We start from the raw sequence: 19,923 nt of genomic DNA, 5'->3' as shown, positions 1-19,923 counted from the left end.
AATGTTTTTGCAATAATATCTGTCCACAAAAGCTTTCCTCTAGTTGAACTGTGGTATGAGGTGGAAAAGTGGTCCGCTCCAGTCTTGCTCCGTTTGTGTTTTATTCAGCGTGAAGCCCATATTAGATCAGAGTGGCCAAAAGCTTTTCAGACTACAGTATTTGAAAACTTTAATATAATTTTACAATTAACCGTCAATTTACAACTATGATTTAAACTGTATATAGCCAGATGGTGAAAAACTATGATAGATATTGATAGCATCAGAGTTAGTTTTAAGTATCTGACTCCGTACATATGGTCCATTGGCCTATACAGCCCAGATTTAGCCAATTCATCTATTAAAAACATATTTTTTAGATTAATAAAGCACTGCAGGATGTTTTCAGTATAGGCATCCAGCTTACCTTCAGAACTATGTACAGTATCTGGGCCTCAAAACATCTGTCATGGACATGATAAATGTCTTTGTAGCATACTTAAGTCTGCAGGGAAAACACTATCGCAAAAAAGGGATGGCACAAACTGAGCCATCAATCAAGACTGGACACAACTTATAACTGACAATCGAAAAGTGGAAAAAGTGACCTTTGCACTCAATTTGAATTTGACAGACTTTAGAAATAAAATATAGACCATTCTCACCTGTTGTCACTGATCACATGACTTGTATGTAAGAGATGTTCACGGGTGGCAAAAACATGCACAGCTGCAACAGTGTCTGCTCGGCTGATACAGGTAGCTTTTTCGCCTGAAACTCATCTCGTCTGCCTGGGAAGTGCGACTGTTGATGAGAGCAAACACACTGGGGCACTGTTTCCTAATGTTGCATCTCTGTCTTCTGAATAGATGAAAATCGAAAGTTTTAGCCCAGATGCTGTTCCCAGTGTCTTCTCCGCTCCTTTTCATTGGCTGCTGGGCTCTGTGTGTGCGGAAGTCTCCACACTTTTTGATTCCAGTTGTACCTTCTCCACATGACCAAATTTGTAACTGCAAATGACTTCAACTAATGATGACTGAGAGTGACTATGCACGACTGAAAATCAGAGGGAAATTGGGATAAAAATTTGTCCTCAGCTCTAGAGGAGAAACAGCTGTTACTGATAGTGGGGATGGGGTTCCAGCTGTCAGAACACACAACATGTGACATCACTGAGAAGGATCTAAACGTTGGACAATATGGAACATTTTGTTTGTGTCATGTTCTGTGTTTTTTGTTCTCTGATTTGTTATAAAAAATAATACTAATTGCACATTTTAGGTCTTTTCAAGGAAAAAAACTACCGGTAAACAGGTTTTCATCTTTGAGAAACATAGGCATCTGCTCTCATCATGTTCAAATAATGAAAGATACTTGACTGGAGCAAATAAGGCTTATGAGAATCAGTATCAGATAATATTCTTTCTTTTTGCTTTCAATTAAAATCTTCAATCATCTAGTTATCCAGAGCAACAATTATGCTTTTATCCCACTTGAAACGTATTATTAGCTAGTCTTTTGTGGTTGACTATTTGTCATTTCCCAAGTATGTATGTCCATGAAAAGCCAGACCTGTTCAACATTGTTTCAGTACATGTCGCGTTCTTAGTCAAAACCGCAACAGTTGTTTTGTCTAAATTCGGTCTTACTCACACATTGTGGCTACGTTCAACTTCTCATTACTTTGATGGGACCTGTTCTTTCCATGACTCCTGTACGAGTGACTAATGCTCCGCTCACCAAAGCACCGCCTGGTTCCATTGACATCCGGTGCGACCTTTCCATAAGCATGTAATTGGTGATGCTGGTCAATGCCGCCAGGGCCATCTGTTGCGCATTTGTCCATATACGCTTATTTACTGCTTTAAGAGTAAACAGCAAGGTCGTGATGAGTGTTCACAATATCTTTACGGTTGCCCCCACTGAGCAATAAACCAGGACATGGGGAGCTATGTCATCATCAAGAAAAAAACCCAAGACTCCTGAGTGTAAAATTGCAACTTTCATCATTTTTGCATTTGCCTACACAACTTTGTTCATGAATAATGCACAAAAACTGAGAAGTCTTTTGTTCGATCAAATCAAAAGTCAGCGGAACGAGCCTTTGAACAATTCTAAAGTGAAGTTCAGTGACGCCTGGCTTGATTAATACTCCCACTATTGACTGACTATTCAAATTGCTGCTTGTCGATTGGCCGTCTGTCAAGGCGATCAATCCGCCAACAAACCGTATCATTGCTGCTGCTGCTGAATTAATTTAGCAGGTTTAGGCCATTTCCTTCAGCTGTCACGTTTCCTCCTCGCTTCTAAGGCTTCCATTAAATGCAAAGCACGGAGGCAGAGACACGAGACACGCTTGCTGGAAAGGGCTACAGCAGGAGCAACCTAATACGCGGCGCGGCAGCAACTGTGGCAGAGAAAACAATGACTTAACATCGAAACCGACTGAAATAACTCTCCCGTCTGAGTGCCGGTTCACCAGACTTCCTGTTTGACACATCTAAATCCATGTCTGTGCTGAGCTTTCCGCCCTGTTTGTCTCCTTTCCTGCCTGATGCTGCTGCTGTTTTTCCCCCCCCCATTACTGCCGAAGTGCGTGAAGTCTGCTCTACTCTGGGTCAGTGGCCTGGTCGCTTTTATTTGGTGGACGGCAAAGAAGACGATGAGGGAGGAGAATGGATGGACACGGAGGGGTGGTCAGAAAGAGGAGTGCAGGCACAAGGTGGAACAAGTGTGAAAACGACTGGGAGCAGTGAAAATGATACAGAGTAACCTAAAACAGGAGGGGTTGGAGTGTATATAGGGCAGACAGTGTTAAATGGACTAGGGCGATTTGTGATCCAACCTCAAGTATGTTAGTTAAGTGGTTGTTTATGCATTTCACTTTTATGTTTCAATCTCGGCACAATAATGAACATTTCCCTGACCGATTTGCTAGTGTATAGGAACATTTTAATAATACTTGCTCATATAACTATAGCATGCCACACTTTTACCATTATTATGATATTATGTGTAACTGGGTACTTTCTTCATTGAACTTCTGGTTGTATGTTAAACTGCATTTCATTGCACTGAACTTTTGTACAAGTCAAGTTGAATCTAATCTAATTGGCCATGCAAAACACAAGGCCTATTACAAACCGATGGAATTGCTTTAAGGTCCAGAATAGCAATTAGCACTAGAGCAGATGGGTTAGCACAAGCAGTGTTTAGGTGTAGCTACAAATTATCGACATATTGCTGCAAAAAAAAACAAGTCTCCCGTATATTCAGTCTTGAATCTGCCAACATCATTGTGGTTCTCAACATAAACACCTTTGAAGACTCATAATTTTGAGAGGTCTCAAGAATATTAATGAAATGACAGCCATCGCATGAATGTAATAAGAAGCTTGGATATGAAGAGCTGACATTTGAAAGTAGAATGTGCCTAGTACAAATGTGGGTGGGTGTTTTGTGCTTCAGTAACTTTCAGTAAGTTCTGAAAAAATGTCATTAAGTCTTTGTCACATTTAGTTTATTAGCGTTATTTTTTTCCTTTTTGAATGTTATGAGTAAAGATGGGTTGGCAGTGATCTGGCCCAGCAGAATACCATTTGTCCTACATGTGCAACTGAGCTTTGATACAAATGTGTAAATTGTGTCTTGTGCCTTAGCAGCTGAGATCTTCTTCAGATCCCTCCCTCTCTCAACGTAGAGAAGACAAACTTGTCAAAAAAACGTATATATCACATTTCAATTCATTGTGTGATTTAATTTAATTTAATTTAATTTAATTTAAAAGCGAGCTAGCTAAACACCCTTGACCTATGGTTCCTATTTACTTCCATGGCACTTCATCAATTTGACTCTGGCAGTGCTGACAGAATAAAAGTGCTGGTGAAAATAGACTGTACCCTGTGGTGCACAAGCTCCCTTTGGCTGCTCCCCTCTTCCCAACCCTCTTGTGGTGACATTGGCGGGGGCTCCGAGGGCTAGGCGCATGGCGAAAAATAGCTAAAGGGCTGAACGGGCACATTACAGTTGTACAGCACGAGTGGTCCTGCACTTTAGGTGATCAATCAACCCGGAGGAAGCTACGTCCACTTTACAGGCCATCAAGCGGCCGGAAACATAAGCCGTGAAGAGCATCGTGGCATTCTTTAAAAACCATTACGCCATGTCCAGTAGTGAAATGGCCCCACTCAAACATATGGCCCAGGGAGGTATCAGATTGGATTTCAGTTTGGCTTTTTTGCAGCCGCGTAGTCTATCATCATCAGATCAAACTGACAGGGCATGCGAGATGGAGAGAATACAAATTTGGAGAGGTGAAACCATGGGGAATCTTTAACTGAAGCCCCAGAAATGCCCCGTGATCCGACACCGTTATTTTAAAACCACTGTCGAGGGAGACGGTGCCAGACAGAATTTTCACCCGACAACCTGAGCTCTTCATCCCAACCTTCGTATGAATTCATTTTCGTTGAATATGAGTTCTCCGGAGGGGGATGGAGGCAGGGTTCCAGCTGGCGGGGACTCTACAATGCCGACGCGTACAAGGACAAAGCTCCCGGCCGGGGCTGGTATGACTCTCCATACAGGGCGACACTGCCAAATGGCCCTTGGCAGCAATATGGAAGCCGCAGTGGCAGGCCATGTGTCGCTCATTTACATGTCTTTGAATGTGTCGCTCGTGACCGTCATTGACCGTAACCTTCGGACACAGTGCCGGGAACATGCTGCGAATCTAATTTGGCCTGACCTGGACAATGCATCGTCAGCACGCAGCATGTCTGGAATCGCAGGTCAAGTCAGGGAACAATAGACTAGACTTCACAATGGTGTTTGAAAGTGAGGAGACTAGACAGGAGGATTCATACATAATTAACGCATGACTTTTTCTGTTGCCTCACGTAACAAGAGCACTAGCCTGATTTTTTTCAGTGCCCAATTTGAGAATGTAAGACATTGTAAACATGCCTTTTCTACAATATTGAAGTGGGTTGATTTCATTTACGATCCCAAAACTCTTCTGATAAACAATGATAAACAAATGTTTATTTATCATTACTGTGTATTTATTTGTAGTCGTAGTATCCAAAATGTGACCTAATCAATACTAAAATTAGTATTGAAAATAAGTATTCATTTGAGCAAGTATTGATACTGAAAAAAGTTACTTTCCTGAAGAGTTTAAAAAAAAGAACGCATGGCAACATGCAGAAAGTACTATTATTTTGTGTTATATTGTAATACAATTTCATTGGAGCCAGATTACAATTGATTCCCAGTTTTATATTTTTCTTTTGCCTTCAAGAAGTAAATCAAGTGTTTGCTCATTTTGAAAGTTTACACATCACTGTGATTGGTTAAATCAATCAATCAATCAATCAATCAATCAATCAATTATTCCAGTTCTTGTCTGGAAAAGCCTAAATCCATCTGTCACTCCCTCAGAGCCTTACAGAGGCTAAATAATAGGAGATGTAGAAGGGAAAAGCTGCATTAAATAGAGAATAATGATATGAGGATTTCACAAAAAATTACAGATTCTGACAGGGATGAGCTCTTTGAACGGTTTTTATCCCCATATCCCCCTTGCACTACTATATTGTATATTCATTGTAGTATTAAAATTAGTATCAAGTATCAAGCCTATTCCTATGCTTTGAGTTGTAAATTTCAGTATTATAACAAAGCTACTACAAATTTTAAGTAATTGTTTCTAAAACGATTGCAATAAGATCTGCTATTAGTCTTCTTTTCTTTCTTTTTCAAAGATTTTTTTGGCCCGTAGAGAACCTTTATTTGTTCCACAATGAATTCCAGTGTCACAGCGCACAGTTCAAGAGCAGCAGGAGAATAGATACAGGCAATGAAGAACTAGATAAATAACTTTAAATAGTCTTTAATCTAACACAGTGTGCAGCTAGAGCAAAAAACAATAGAAAGCTCACTTATGTACAATAAGTGGCTATGACCATGGCTACCACTTAACACGTGCGTTTGTTTATTAGCGTGACGGATCGCATCGCATCTCTCGTCTCCCGTAGATTTCCGTTTTCTTGTGAGTCAGCTCGAACTGTCTTTCTCCGTCTTCATTTTGTCCCGTACACTGAGGGAACTATATTATGATAGATCCATGCGCTTAGACACACGGAAACGTGCTGCTCGAGGGGACGAGCCCGCACGCGGCTGCAGGTGAGCGGTAGGTGCGTTTTATGATTGATACGTGGCAGGACTAATTGGCAGTCCACGCCACGAGGAAATAAGACTTGATTTGGGTCAAAAAAATTGTCCATTCAACCTTTAACTGAAGTGCATGTCATCTTCATCCACACTGCCTAAACGAAAGATAGGGCATCCGGCATATAAACTTAATTAAACTAACTAAAATTAAATTACTATGTGGGTGGTGCACTGTTGCCAAAAGAAATATGGAAGTTCCATGATATCTACATACCCAATTTCCAGCCATTTCACCAAAGCTTACGTAAGGTTAGGTAAAAAAAAAATCCTTGTCGTAACAGCCTGGTGTAACATGAGCTACTCAAAGTGTCACATTTGTCCATGTGTTTCCTCTCCAGGACTTCCTTTCGTCCATTTCCTGACGCTCCAGGCCAGGTTGGTACAGAGGTGTAAACACGGCCAATCAACCAGAAAACGAAATAGAGACGCTTTCCCATGAGACCATGCTGCCAATTATTTGAGATCTTCTATGTAACGCGGTTTAGGCCAGAGCTGCCATGGAAGTAGTCAACCAGCTCAGCCAACAAGCCTGAGCACACAACTGAGGAACTAAAGCGTCACATTGTTCCAACTGCAAACATGTGCTTTGTTCAGACCAAAGGGATTAATGTGGATTCATATGCTGCGACTTAGTGCTCATTGAAACCTAACGTTCATTTGTTTAATTTCAAAAGGCCTTGCAAAGAGCATTAAAGTGTCAACTGCTTACCCAAACTTTCTAGTTTTGGTTTGACCTGGGTGGATTCAAAAGCTAGCCACTAAATATATAATTTTTTCTACTCTTCAATATTTGTTCCACTGAATTGTTTTTTTAAATTTTATGATTATGATTTATCTATTTTCTCTTGGATGCCTTACTTTTCCTAAATTAGCATTTTAAATTTTAATAAACCTGTCGTTTGTCTAGCCACGTCTTGTCTTGTATTTTTTTCTTCTTCTTCCCCCCCTTTTTTCCCTCTTTTATTTATGTATCTTTTAATTTATTTTATGTATTCTAGTCTTTGTCTGTATATATGAATTGTGTTTTTCTTGAATAATAATAATAATAAATAATAAAGTCATTATTCTCATGATTATTAGATCACTGTGTTGTCAATAATGAGTTATTGGTCTTTGTTGAATGGAGGATAGACAATCATAACCTATACAAAGAGGCAAAGATGGAAAATAACAATTGTTTTTAAATATCTAGCTGTAATAAATAAAATAAGTTGCTCCAGTTTCATCCATCAATGTAAAACAAACTAAATTTCCAGCTATCTCAAAGTTCCAAGCCACAGATGTTGAAAAGTGTAACTGATGAAAAGTGGAAAATAGCAAAAAAAAAGTATTTCATAAATACTGAAAAATAGATAACAGATGCACTACAGTTTGACTTTAAAACCATGTATGTTGGACAAAAAACACCAACAATGGAATTGATTGGTGGATACCTCTGGAATGTACTTGCAGCAGCAAATAAGCAATAACAAGGAAATGGCTGACAGGGACAGACTATCAAGGTCTCGACTGAAATAATGTTTTATTTTTTTTACATTGTTTTGCAATTCATATCTTGTTTGCTAACACGTATTCATATTTTTGGCAATAACATCACTGTTTACAAAGCAGCTCTTTTCTAACTTAGCACAAAAAGCCTGAGCTGTAATGCCTTTTTTTAAACAATCACCAGAGGAATGTAGATCACAAGGACAGTGTGGTGTAAAGTCTTCTCATGACACACTTGTTTAATGAGAATCACAGCCGTCCATAGCTTGTCTTTTGCTGATGCTTTCAAGGACACTGCTGTTAAACTGTTTCTTATGAAATGTTTCCCTTGGAGCTGTGACTGCAGGAGCAACAATCATTTTATTCAGGTTGACATTCCCAATGGGCTAAAACAACATTTCCGAGGCACTAATTAAACACAGTTTTAGTACTTAAAGGGTCTTCTGCTGGGCATCTCCCTTTATCATTAGAGCCAAGGTCACCACAGTGGCTTCAGTTGTTTTTTTTTTTTATCCCGGATGCCTTTCCTTACACACAACAGTACAAACCCACTGGGCCACTAACACAAGTTTGATTTAAGACTGAAATAGTTAGAAATATGAATACAAATGTTAAACCGTATACACATTCAAACCTATTTAAAATTATTTTTAAAAAATCAAATGCTTGGGTACAGGTCAAAAGTTGATCTTATTTAAAACTATAAAACAGGATTGTATGTGGACCAAGCCAAGGCACAATATGCTGTTAAACTTTTCTCATTGATGCTGGTAATATTGTCTTTCTTTAAAGGCACACAGTATGTAACTTTTTAGCTTTGAGCTGCAACTGAGGATGAGTACAGACTTATAGTTTAATAAATTAGCAAAATAAAATGCAAAGTAAAAAGCATAAAATGGAAAGGTCTGAAGGTGAAGTAAAAGTTGTTTCCCAATTATACAAAATTCAGAGCTATAGTCTAATCATTAAACTAAATAAACACCAAACTCCTGACTTAATTACCTAATGCCAATTGTAATTTATTGAAAAGTTCTGTTTCATTTTGCAAATTAACAACTCCTCTGAGGCCCGACAAACTCGAAATTATATCAAAATCATGACTCATGTATTGAGACAAAAATGTAATTAAGACCCTACTGCAAAAAAAGCCTTTATCAGGTACAAGCTGACACGTTCTTGTCCCCTCCTGGTACGTCCTAGCACACATCTCACACGTCCCAGTCTCAAAATGATTCCCAGATTTAGTCAGAAGTTTGGCTTGGCAGCTGCTTATTAACACATATAATATTCTCTTACAGGCGGCACTGCTTTTCTGGCTGTATCCATCAAGTTTTTTAACATCCAACACAAACCATAACATCTGGGCCAGGTCTGAGCCCTCAGCTATTATGAAGTGTGTAAGTACTATCTAAACCAGGTCAGAGAGAGCCAAGCGCTATCCACATAAGGCAGCTTTCAAAATATTGGAAAGTGCATATCTTATGGAAGTGAGAAGTAGGATATGAAACAGTTCATTCGAGGCCTTTGTGGGTCTTTGAAGCCATAAAAGTAGGAAATCATGACCTTATGCATGCAGGAGATCGTCTTGTTAAATGTTAATTTGTTTAATTCATCTCCTTGATATTGAATTTGGGTTTGAAGTTTCAGTACAACACTAAAAATAAGGGTATTGTAAATCATGAGTTCAGTCATGAGTTCTGCGGTTAGAGGTGACTGTGACGTAGTGCTTTTGGACAGTCTGTTCTCTCCGTCAGGAGCTGGAACATCTGGAACAGCAAAGCCCTCACCAGAAGAGAATGTCCCAAATATACAACTCTGGCTTAAAGGTTGAATGGACGATTTTTTTGGCACAAATCTGAGTCTTATTTCCTCGTGGCGTGGACTGCCGATTAGTCCTGCCACGTATCAATCATAAAACGCACCTACCGCTCACCTGCAGCTGCGTGTGGCTCGTCCCCACGTTTCCGCGTGTCTAAGCGCATGGATCTATCATAATATAGTTCACTCAGTGTACGGGACAAAATGAAGATGGAGAAAGACTGTTCGAGCTGACTCAGAAGAAGACGGAAATCTACGGGAGACGAGAGATACGATGCGATCTGTCGCGCTAATAAACAAACGCACGTGTGTGTTGTATCAGTCCGCACGGGGGAGTGCGCATGCGCACTTCCGCCTGCGTTCTCAAATCGCCGAAAAATCGTTCATTGCGCCTTTAAATCCAGAAAAAGTTGTACTCACTAGAGAAGATATCCCGAGTGCCAGATGAACGTTGTGAAACTTAAGTGTCTTGTCTTCTGTGCTGCATGAATCTGCCCGTGCACATGTCATCATCTCATGTTTAACTCACATGTCTCCTTCAAATGTTTCTAGGACTGTATCTCCTGTGTATTATAGAGTGGCTTACTTTAATACAATTTTACATTATTATTATTATTATTAATATTGTGTTTTACGTCTTTCTGTTGACGGCACCTCTAAAACTTGCCCGGTAACAATTAGCGATTTACCGATTATTATTATTACTGAGACTGTGAGCAAACAACAGAGAAATCTTTAATTATCTTTCATTCCCGTGGTCTGACATGTTACTGTTCCCCAAGTTTGTGATTTAATTCAAGTTAAATGTGACAAAAACAGCCAAATAAAATAAAGTTATTTAAATTTAGATCTATTTTGGGGCTGTATTTTGAACACAAAATACTTAAATTTGCTTCTAAGATTGCCACAATTATTATTTTTTGGATCTTACGATTCTATTGTGACCTGAATAATCAACATTATTGATTAACCGAATAATCTTGACACCCCTAACTATATGAATTTATTCTACAGTTGTATACAATATGTGTTTTCAAGACTCACAAGTGTGGTCCTGATCCTTCATTTAAGACATATATTTTGAAAAAGAACACAGTGAAACTTTGCTCGGAGTCATGTAAATAAACAAGTATACAGCTTGTCAAAGTGTCAGTCATTATTATAAAGTGTCACTCAAATACCACTCTTCTAGTCAATTTGACCGTAAGACACATATTTAAACACTCCAACAGCTCTCCAGGTTGGACAGTTGGTGATCGCGCCCACGGGCAGACACTGGCACATGCAATTCCTTATATCACCAGTGTGGAAAACAAACGTTAAATAACTTTCTCCCCACAGCAGGCCGCTCCACTTGAGGCACCAATGAGGGCAAGAACGAAGCCCAGAGCTCGACGGGGGGCCAATGAAAACCCCTAACAACCAAATCCGAGTCAAGAATCTTTCAATGTGTGAAGTTGCTCGCCCGTGACACAATCCTTTGGAGACGGCACTGATGCATAAACATGGGCCAACAATTTGCAGCCTGGGATGTGATGGCAAACAACGCTTTTATTTTTAGAGCGAAACGGGCCCAGGCAAGACGTTTTGGACCTCTGCCATTGACAATTAACTGTAGCAGGTAAACAACTGGGGACAAAAACGGTTATTGTTCCAAAGTATTTTTTCTCCCTCCACTCGATTGGTCTAATGAGATGAAGCTCCTGATAAGTCCATAGAGTCGGAGGGATTGAGATGAATTACTGGGGGATATATTATAATGTGGATGTTTTACTGGTGGCAGCTCAAAGGCTAAGACACTCTTCATTAGCCTCCGACAATAGGGCTAGTGCCAGTGTAAAGAGAGAGGAGCTGGCATGAAACATAGAGTGCTCTTTTGCATGTTGTAAATGCATGTGACTGGACTGGAACAGTGCAGTTTGTTACACTCTCACACGTCTTCTATTTAGGGACTAGTTTGGGTCCTTTTAAAGACGCCCTGCCTTATTTTCCCCGGCTTAAAATAATCAAAAACAGAAATAGTTCGCCTTAAACAATTAACAGCAGTCCAGAGTAGACGTTTTCTTCACCTTCACCTTGCATTCCTACTCTATAAGCATGTTCATTGCCATCATGCCGCTGCTAACAACAACTAGCATGCTAACAGTGCACCAGTGCTAATTTCTGGTTCTCAGATGATAAAAAAAAAAAAAGCTTTATAATTAGATGCACTCAGCGGTCTCATTTTGACCCCAATTGCTGCTTTTACAATATATCTGTGCTGGATATGAAAAATAAGAATTTTTTTCAAGTTCTTTTTACAAATAATTGATATCATTATGTTGTAAATATGATACCCTTCTTTTCACAACCAGCCATGTGTGATTGAAGAAGTCTTGTGTGGATGAGGTTCTTTGCCAATGGACCCAACTATGCAATTTTTTGATTCAATTTAATTTAGTCTTTTCAGAAAACAATTAGTAATTAGGGGCTTTTAGTCATGATTTCATGAACATGAACCAAACAGACTTTGAATCTAATTTCGTCCTCCAAAGTCTGACTGCTGTTTCAATCCACGTGTTTTTCATGACAGACAATTGTCTGGCTGTGGACCTCTCAATTCAAAACCCCAACATCCTGCACACCGACAGTGCTACAAGCACACCCACAAACACTAAGATACATGAGGCTGGGGGCAGATGAACCAGTTGAGAAAGCACCATCAGAGGAGTAGAGTATCGCCTGCAGCCAGAGGACACCAGGGGTGAGATAAGGCAGACATCTCCACCAGGGGCCCACGAGCCAAACCCAGCTACAGCCGACCACCGCTCCTGGTGCAAAAATAATATTTTTATTTTATTCAAATGGCATCTCAAACACAAGAGTTGCATAACAAAATTTGATAGCCAAACGGGACGACAACAGAATCAGGTTTGCCTTCTGGTTTGTGAGCTAACGTTCAACCCAGAATGTAATGTACAGTAATGTAAATGGAATAACAGACTAAACCCCTTCACCAACACAAAACATATTTCATGACCTCCTTTATTCGTTTTTGCAGGAACCTATTTGACAGCCATGATCAAAGTCTTGCGGGGATTTCGTAACTTCAAATCCCATATGGAAATGACTTTATTCTCTGTCTCAATCCCAGCAGGGGGCTGTCTCTCTCTCCAAACCCCCGTGTCTCTGGTGAACCCATTCATCAGGTACTTTTCCCTCTTTCTCTCCGCTCCTCCACATTTCAGCCCTCTGCTCTTTGTAAATGACATAGGACAATATGCCCGACAACCGACTGCACTTCCCAATTGTGTCACTACCAATTACCCCTTCAGAGCCATCCCTGCCCTTCGGCTCACCGGTATTCCAATTGAAAAGATCTGCCCCTTGCTTTGTACTCCTTTACCTCACATAGCAACACCTTTTCCGGATGAATTTCTGAGCCGTACAAAAAAATTTGAAATCACAAGCATGAGACAGACAACCTTTTTTTTTTTAATTCCTTTAACCAAAAATAGCCGCTTTCTGTAATGTATGATGTTTTGAGCTTACGGTACATAAAAGTGCACACTTCGGAATAAAGCACCTAGCAAGTCGTCGTCTTAATATCGCCCGCCAAATTCCACATCATTAAAACTGATGTTTCTAAGGAGCTAAGCCCTTTAGAACTAGGACATGCTGCATACTTGGTGGTCCTGTTTGAGATTTATCCCTGTGAAAAAAAAAAACCCTGCCAGCTTTTGACAAATCTGCCAGCAACCTGCTCAACTGTCACATCACTTTTAAAGAATCCAGTGAAGGGGGATTGTAAATAGCAGAGCGGTAAGCCACAGAAATGTGAGTAAACTTTTTCCCCTCTTCTCTCTACAGTTAATAAGAGAGATGCAATTGCAATAGCAGCTTGCAGAATCCAAAGTCTACCCTCAGACCTCATGTCCCAAGAACATACAAACGCAAGCATAAACAATACTGCTGCCATGTGGATTTCAAGCCTGTTTTTGTAAGCAAACATGAAAGACCAAGAGGTTTTCATCAATGTAGTGCAGAAAGATACATAGATTTGTTCAAATCAGAGTAGACAGAAGGTTGAGGAGAGCAACTAGAATAAATACAACAAATCATCAAGCAAATCTCTTAGTGTCAAGTTCTAAATAGCCATGCTGCTCATCTGTCATTTCAAAATGCATCAATTCTTAATGTTGCCAGCAGAAGGCGGTGGGAAAAAGTGAAACAAAAATGGGATTTTCTTGATAATCATGTGATATTTTTTGCCATTGGTTTAACTTCAAGGACAACGCAAAAAGTGAATGACTCGAAAACGTATCCGTAAAAATTTGATACCTCCAATACCTACTCCAAGCTTTCAAAGTAAATGTTTTTCATCTCCTCCTAGTAAGGTTTTTCCCCTTGAATGGAAATGCAATCACTCCAACAGGAACCCCTAACAAAGAGCAGATTTGTAAACTGATCCCAAGTCATTAAGGGAACAGCGCGCTCAGCATCTCACCGGGAGACTTTTCATTTCCTGCACTGATCTGAATCCAGGGAAACAACTGCTTCGCTCTGCCAACATCCCACAGGTTTCACTTTGACACAGACGAGCAGCAGATGATGGGAAAATGTTTCAAGCTCTTGGATTGTTTGTGGATTTGGAGTTTGACTGATGAAACCCAAAAATCCAATTTAGAAGTTAATAACATTGTAAAATCCAAGAGCTTTGTTTTTGAATTTGGACAATTGCCTTCTAAGGATGATTAAGCACCCGCAAATGGGATTCTTACTTGCAAGAGAGAACAGCTTACTTCACATTGTATGAGTAAGACATACGTTTACACAGTAAAACAACTACTTTGGGTTCCAGTTCTTTCCAACTCAAAAGGTAATAAACAGCCAAACTTTTAAGAAAGCACAATGTGAAAGACGATTCAGTTGTAGTCATCAGGACTCTATTTTTAGGAAAAACTAAACGTTTCGACACTCATCCAAGAGTCATTCTCAATCTGCGTGGCTTTCTCTCCCTCGTTCCTAACTACAATAAAAGGTTGATAGCCCATTAAAGGGCTAATAGTAAACAAAGGGGGTTAGTTGGAGGGTCAGATTGAGAATGCGTCTCGGATGGGTGTTGAAATGTTTCTTTTCTCCTAAAAACAGAGTCCAGATGACTACAACTGAATCTTTTTCTACCATAGAACACTCCTAGACGAATGAGGGATTACTTCAACAATGTGAAAGAAGTGGGAAAAATGAAATTACTTTTCCAGGACATTTTTAGTTTTGTAAACACAGAATCAGAATCATAGACATTACCAGTTTTTATAATAAATATTTAGTCCAAGGCTAAACCCAAAGTTCACAAAGATTGAAAACGAATTGCACAACAAGGCACAAACACTATATTTTGATGTATAGATCACCAAAAATATTTGAACACATACTGACTTATTTAGAGTTGAACACACTTTCTTCTCTTGTCGATGGAATTGTAGGTCTAAGGTTGCACTACTAACACTGGAAAATAAGGGAAGTACGAGACACCAAGGTCATGTCTAACAGATGAATAGATGAAGGGGGGTTTGGGGTCCTCCCCTAAAAAATTCTGAACAAAAGAAATGCAATTTGTTATATTTTCCCATCTGCTCTTTTTTTACTGTGATGATGGCAGTAGCAGTCTCTTGTTATTTGAAATTCAATAATTCAGTTAAGCAAAGGATGGAGAAGGAGAAAGGAGAAATGTTTATGGACTAATATATATATATATTCAGGGACATCTGACCTTTTTCTCATTTGGTTAAAGGCGCAATGGACGATTTTTCGGCGATTTGAGAACGCAGGCGGAAGTGCGCATGCACACTCCCCCGTGTGGACTGATACAACACACACGTGCGTTTGTTTATTAGCGCGAAGGATCACATCGCATCTCTCGTCTCCCGTAGATTTCCGTCTTCTTCTGAGTCAGCTCGAACAGTCTTTCTCCGTCTTCATTTTGTCCCGTACACTGAGGGATATATTATGATAGATCAATGCGCTTAGACACGCGGAAACGTGGGGACGGTAGGCTGCGGTAGGTGCATTTTATGATTGATACGTGGCAGGACTAAGACTTAATCGGCAGTCCACGCCACGAGGAAATAAGACTCAGATTTGGGCCAAAAAAATCGTCCATTCAACCTTTAATATGCAATAACTACATTGATATTATTTTGAGTTCCTTTTGACAAATTTATTTCCAATAAAATCACACATCCATCAATTAATTCATCATTTACATGTCACCATTCAGGACAAGCTCAAGGTTAAACCGGCTCTAGTGTAATTCTGCATTTGCTGATGTGATGTAACAACTACAATACACCCAATACAGATGACTGCAACTGAATATTTTTTCTACAATGGAACACTCCTGGACGAATTAGGGATTACACTGACACACACAATATAATGACGCTTTTAACACTAATCTTAAAAAGACCAATCTTCACTTAATAGGACAGCTACAACGTTTAACTTTAACTGCTGAGAAATTACGACTTCAAAAACACGACTCTTCTTTACAGTAAATACATAGGTTATAATATTAAGTTAAGTTAACTTTCTATCAAATTGGCTGATACTAGTGTATTTTCTTTCCCATGTCACCATAGTCTCAACATAAACATATGGGAAATAAGTTAAAATGACTGAAACTGCATAAACAACACAATTCAAAAATAACCTTGCCATCTAAAATCAAATCCACAGCTCATTTAGCACCACATTTGCCCAAACTTCACACAGACAGCGCTCCGAATGTGTCAACTGTAGCCTCACCTCCCACAAACTGGATGCCTCCCGCCACTCGGCCGATGGTGCGCGAGATCAGGTCGGAGATACAGCATCCCATGAGCGCCGTGAGGGCCACCAGCAGCAGCAGTCCGCAGCCCACCCCCGTCACCACCGTACAGATCCTCCACTCCAGGCTGGGAATGCCGTTGAAGGTGGCGTATCTCCCGCACTGCTCCAGCATCACCGTGGCCTGCCTCTCCTCATCGCGAACCGGGTAAGAGCACCTACGGAACGTCCCGAAGGAAACCGGCTTATCCATCTGGGTGCCCAAGAGCCAGTAGGGCATAAAGAAACCCACGCAAGAGGCGGCGGCGCAGAGCAAAGACAAGAGGGCCCAAATAACTCCAGTGCAGGTCAGACTGGAGGCCATGGTGGACAGTTTACAATTCACAGGGTATTGAAGTAGAAATATCCAAAATGGCGTAAATGGAGTAGTGTGTGACAGCAGGCAGCAGACTTCACCTTCTCAGGGTCTCGGGGTCCCTGCCACAAATAGAAAGAAGAAATGTTAAAGAACCGAGGGAAAGTGTGACTAAGTATTAAATTGAATTCAATGGAAGAAGGGCTGGGAAATTAATCGAAAGATCGACATATCGAGATTGAGCCATGTGAAATCGTCAGTTATTTGGGAGTGTTTTTTTTTAATCGAGAGGTCCACAGTTGATCATCTGAAGTAAAAATATGTGGTTTGGAGCAGAGGTCAGACTTTGGAGGAGTTTTTGGAAAGACCAAATAAAATTGAATTGAAAATCAAGATCAATATCATATTTTTTTCCATATTGCCCAGCTGTAGAACTAAGTAATTACTAGAAAATAAAATATTGTTACTTATTTTCAAATTATGGTAAAATTTTTACAGTGTTTACATTTGTTCAGTCAGCAAATAACAATTATTTTGGTAATCAATATGGCGATTATTCTTCTATTATTCATTAGATGATCATTATTTAGATCCTGAAAATGTGTCAATATGACATTTCTGCTAAATTTAACCAAGATTATAATAAAGAGATGCCACTTCTCAACATATCTACAACAGTATCTACAACAACAAACAATGTTTTTTTTAATAAAAAACACAACTTTTACATATTTCTTGAGGCCATTTCTGCTCTGTCTAGAAGAACACACAGCGTGTTTTGATGTCTTTGTATAGTCTAAATAACGATTTTTAGAATATTAAATTAGTTGATGATTATATCGATAGTTGTTTTGATTTTTCAGCCCTAACATGTGGATACGGGAGTCCAGTAGTATTACAGTAATCTAATTTGATAATAGAATCAGAAAACTTTGAATTAATGAAGTGCATTTTTTTTATCATTTATCTTTAAAGTTCCAGTCAATCACGTGTTAGGTAGAAACAACCACAAATACATACTCAACATACATCTTTTAACTGCACTCAAGAGGTTTTTAAGATAGATGCCTAGCTGACACGTCCCTCTCCACTATCTCGTCCATAATGTTGCTGGAGTAAATTTGGCTTAATTGCCGCATGCTGAAAGCGGGGGATTGTTTGTTTGCTTGTTAGGTCAGGGGGTTAGGCCTTTTGACAGTGGAGACTTTTACTGTAGGATGTTTGAGCTTAATGTATGTGTGTAAAGAATTTTAATGGGGAAAAGACGCACCTCTCCTTTAACTCCTCCTGTCTGCAAAAGTTCTCATTCAATGTATAGTGTTCTGTTCAAATAGCTGCACGATAAATGCTAGTCAATTTAAGTCAACAACAAATAGCCATTTAAAAATGTTACTTTAAATGCAGCTTTTGCAAATTATTACAGTTTTATTTTGCAGTGGGGGTCCCACAGGTTGTTTGGATGGATATGTTGGGGATCCTGGACAGAGAAGTTTGGGAACCCCTGCAGTAGTCTATAGTAAACACCATGTAATAAGGTTGTAGTAACATATTCAAAAGCATAGTAGTTAAGGTACTAAATAAACATCCATCTATGTAATCTAAGTTAAGTTAGCTGCAAGTCAACTGTTTCTGTCACCTTCGCATTGGCTATATTTAGAACATCACGAAAATATTAAAAGTGCACTATGTAACATTTCAACATTTAAGCTTTACCTGCTTCCATTTAGTGATGTTATATTGGAATGTTCCACAGTATGGCAGTAAATATCTTGTTTTGTATGCTTTTATTGCTTAAAACAAACTGAAAAACATACTTGCTCACTGCGAGAGGGCTCACCTTCCCACAGATCTGACCTGTAACTTGATCCTATGGCGTCATCTGCTTGTCTCGAGATAGACAGCCAATGGGTAATGCCAAACTGTGGAACGTTCGAGGCAAGAGCATGTAATTTAAAGTCTGAACAAGACAAACTTTATTGATCCATGAGGGAAATGAATGTGATATCACAATATAATAAAGATAAAAACGTGGTAATGAAAAGTAAAACAATTAAAGTATGAAGAAGTAATTTCATTTAGTTCGGCTCCTGTCACCCCAAACTGGCCCTTCTGCACGGGCACCACGCGTCTTTCCAGCCGGAGCAGCTAAATACCGTAGTGATTTATCGATATAAAGACAAGGAGCACGCTTTTTAACCGCCGAGCTCGCGCTATAGTAAACGCGAGCACAGAGCGTGAAAACCAACCGGAAAAACCCCACTTACATGTCGGAAGAGCTCCGCAATTCGCAGCACTACTACGCCGAGTCTCCCCTTTCCATCTGCGGGCTCCAGCTGATTGTGCGCGCGTCCCCCTTTTCTGCAAAGTTTTTCCACGAAGAACCAAACAACGTCCGGTAACAATTATTCACACAAGTAACAGCGGTCCACAAAAGGCGTCCTTCTTCTTCTTTTTTACGTGTAGAAAACGTGTAGGTTAATGTATAGTCTCGAACGGTGAGGAAACGTGCGCTAACCGGACTGCCTTCCACACATTCCTCCGTCAGGACGCGGAGCTCCGGAGCAGCAGCGGGAGAGAGAGGGAGGTGGGCGGGACGGGAGCGCTCTCTGCCCCCGCCTAGAGGCCGGGCTCAGCGGCGCTATGGTCCAGGCACCGGGCTCCTGGACAAGCGGGTAAAGCGAGTGATTAAAGGCTCAAAGCGTAAATTATGTCATTGGTGCTGTTGCTGTGGTCGAAGAGGTACAGTGGGAACAAGTATTGTAATTGAGTAAAGATTTAAGCTATTTGAAAAGTAAAGATTAGTAGAAAAGTAAAGATTTAAAGGTGGTATGGACGATTTTTTTCAGCAAATTTTTTATCATATTTCCTCGTGGCGTGGATAACTCATTTGTTCTGCCACGTATCAATCATAAAACGCACCTATCGCTCACCTGCAGCCGCGTCAGGCTCGTCCCCACGTTTCCGCGTGCCTAAGCGCATGGATCTATCATAATATAGTTCCCTCAGTGTACGGGGCAAAATGAAGACGGAGAAAGACAGTTCGAGCTGACGCAGAAGTGGACAGAAATCTACGGGAGACGAGAGATGCGATGCGCTCCGTTGCGCTAATAAACATATGCACGTGTGTGTTGTATCAGTCTGCACGGGGGAGTGCTCATGCGCACTTCCGCCTGCGTTCTCAAATCGCCGAAAAATCGTCCATACCGCCTTTAAGCTATTTGATTTTAGTGTGTTTGTTTGAG

The 19,923-nt window shown here is 40.1% G+C and overlaps 1 protein-coding gene across 2 annotated transcripts in view; it reads right to left on the bottom strand.

The window, feature by feature from the left end:
* The window catches only part of LOC140373919 (LHFPL tetraspan subfamily member 6 protein), a 287,086-nt gene extending 267,851 nt beyond the window's left edge, over window positions 1-19,235 (bottom strand). For both annotated transcript variants that reach the window (XM_072460670.1, XM_072460662.1), the window contains exons 1-2: window positions 18,946-19,235; window positions 16,306-16,803 (exon numbers count right to left, since the gene is read on the bottom strand). In XM_072460670.1, the coding sequence (XP_072316771.1) occupies window positions 16,306-16,690 (385 nt within the window). In that variant the 5' untranslated portion in view covers window positions 16,691-16,803; window positions 18,946-19,235. The remainder of the gene's footprint in view (window positions 1-16,305; window positions 16,804-18,945) is intronic.
* Between the last annotated feature and the right edge of the window lie 688 nt (window positions 19,236-19,923).

This window comes from Eucyclogobius newberryi, unplaced genomic scaffold, assembly GCF_026437365.1.
Source record: "Eucyclogobius newberryi isolate DKJ021-1_F unplaced genomic scaffold, fEucNew1.0.hap1 SCAF_10, whole genome shotgun sequence".
Classification (NCBI taxonomy): Eukaryota; Metazoa; Chordata; class Actinopteri; order Gobiiformes; family Gobiidae; genus Eucyclogobius; species Eucyclogobius newberryi.
This window is presented reverse-complemented; position numbering and strand designations above follow the sequence as displayed.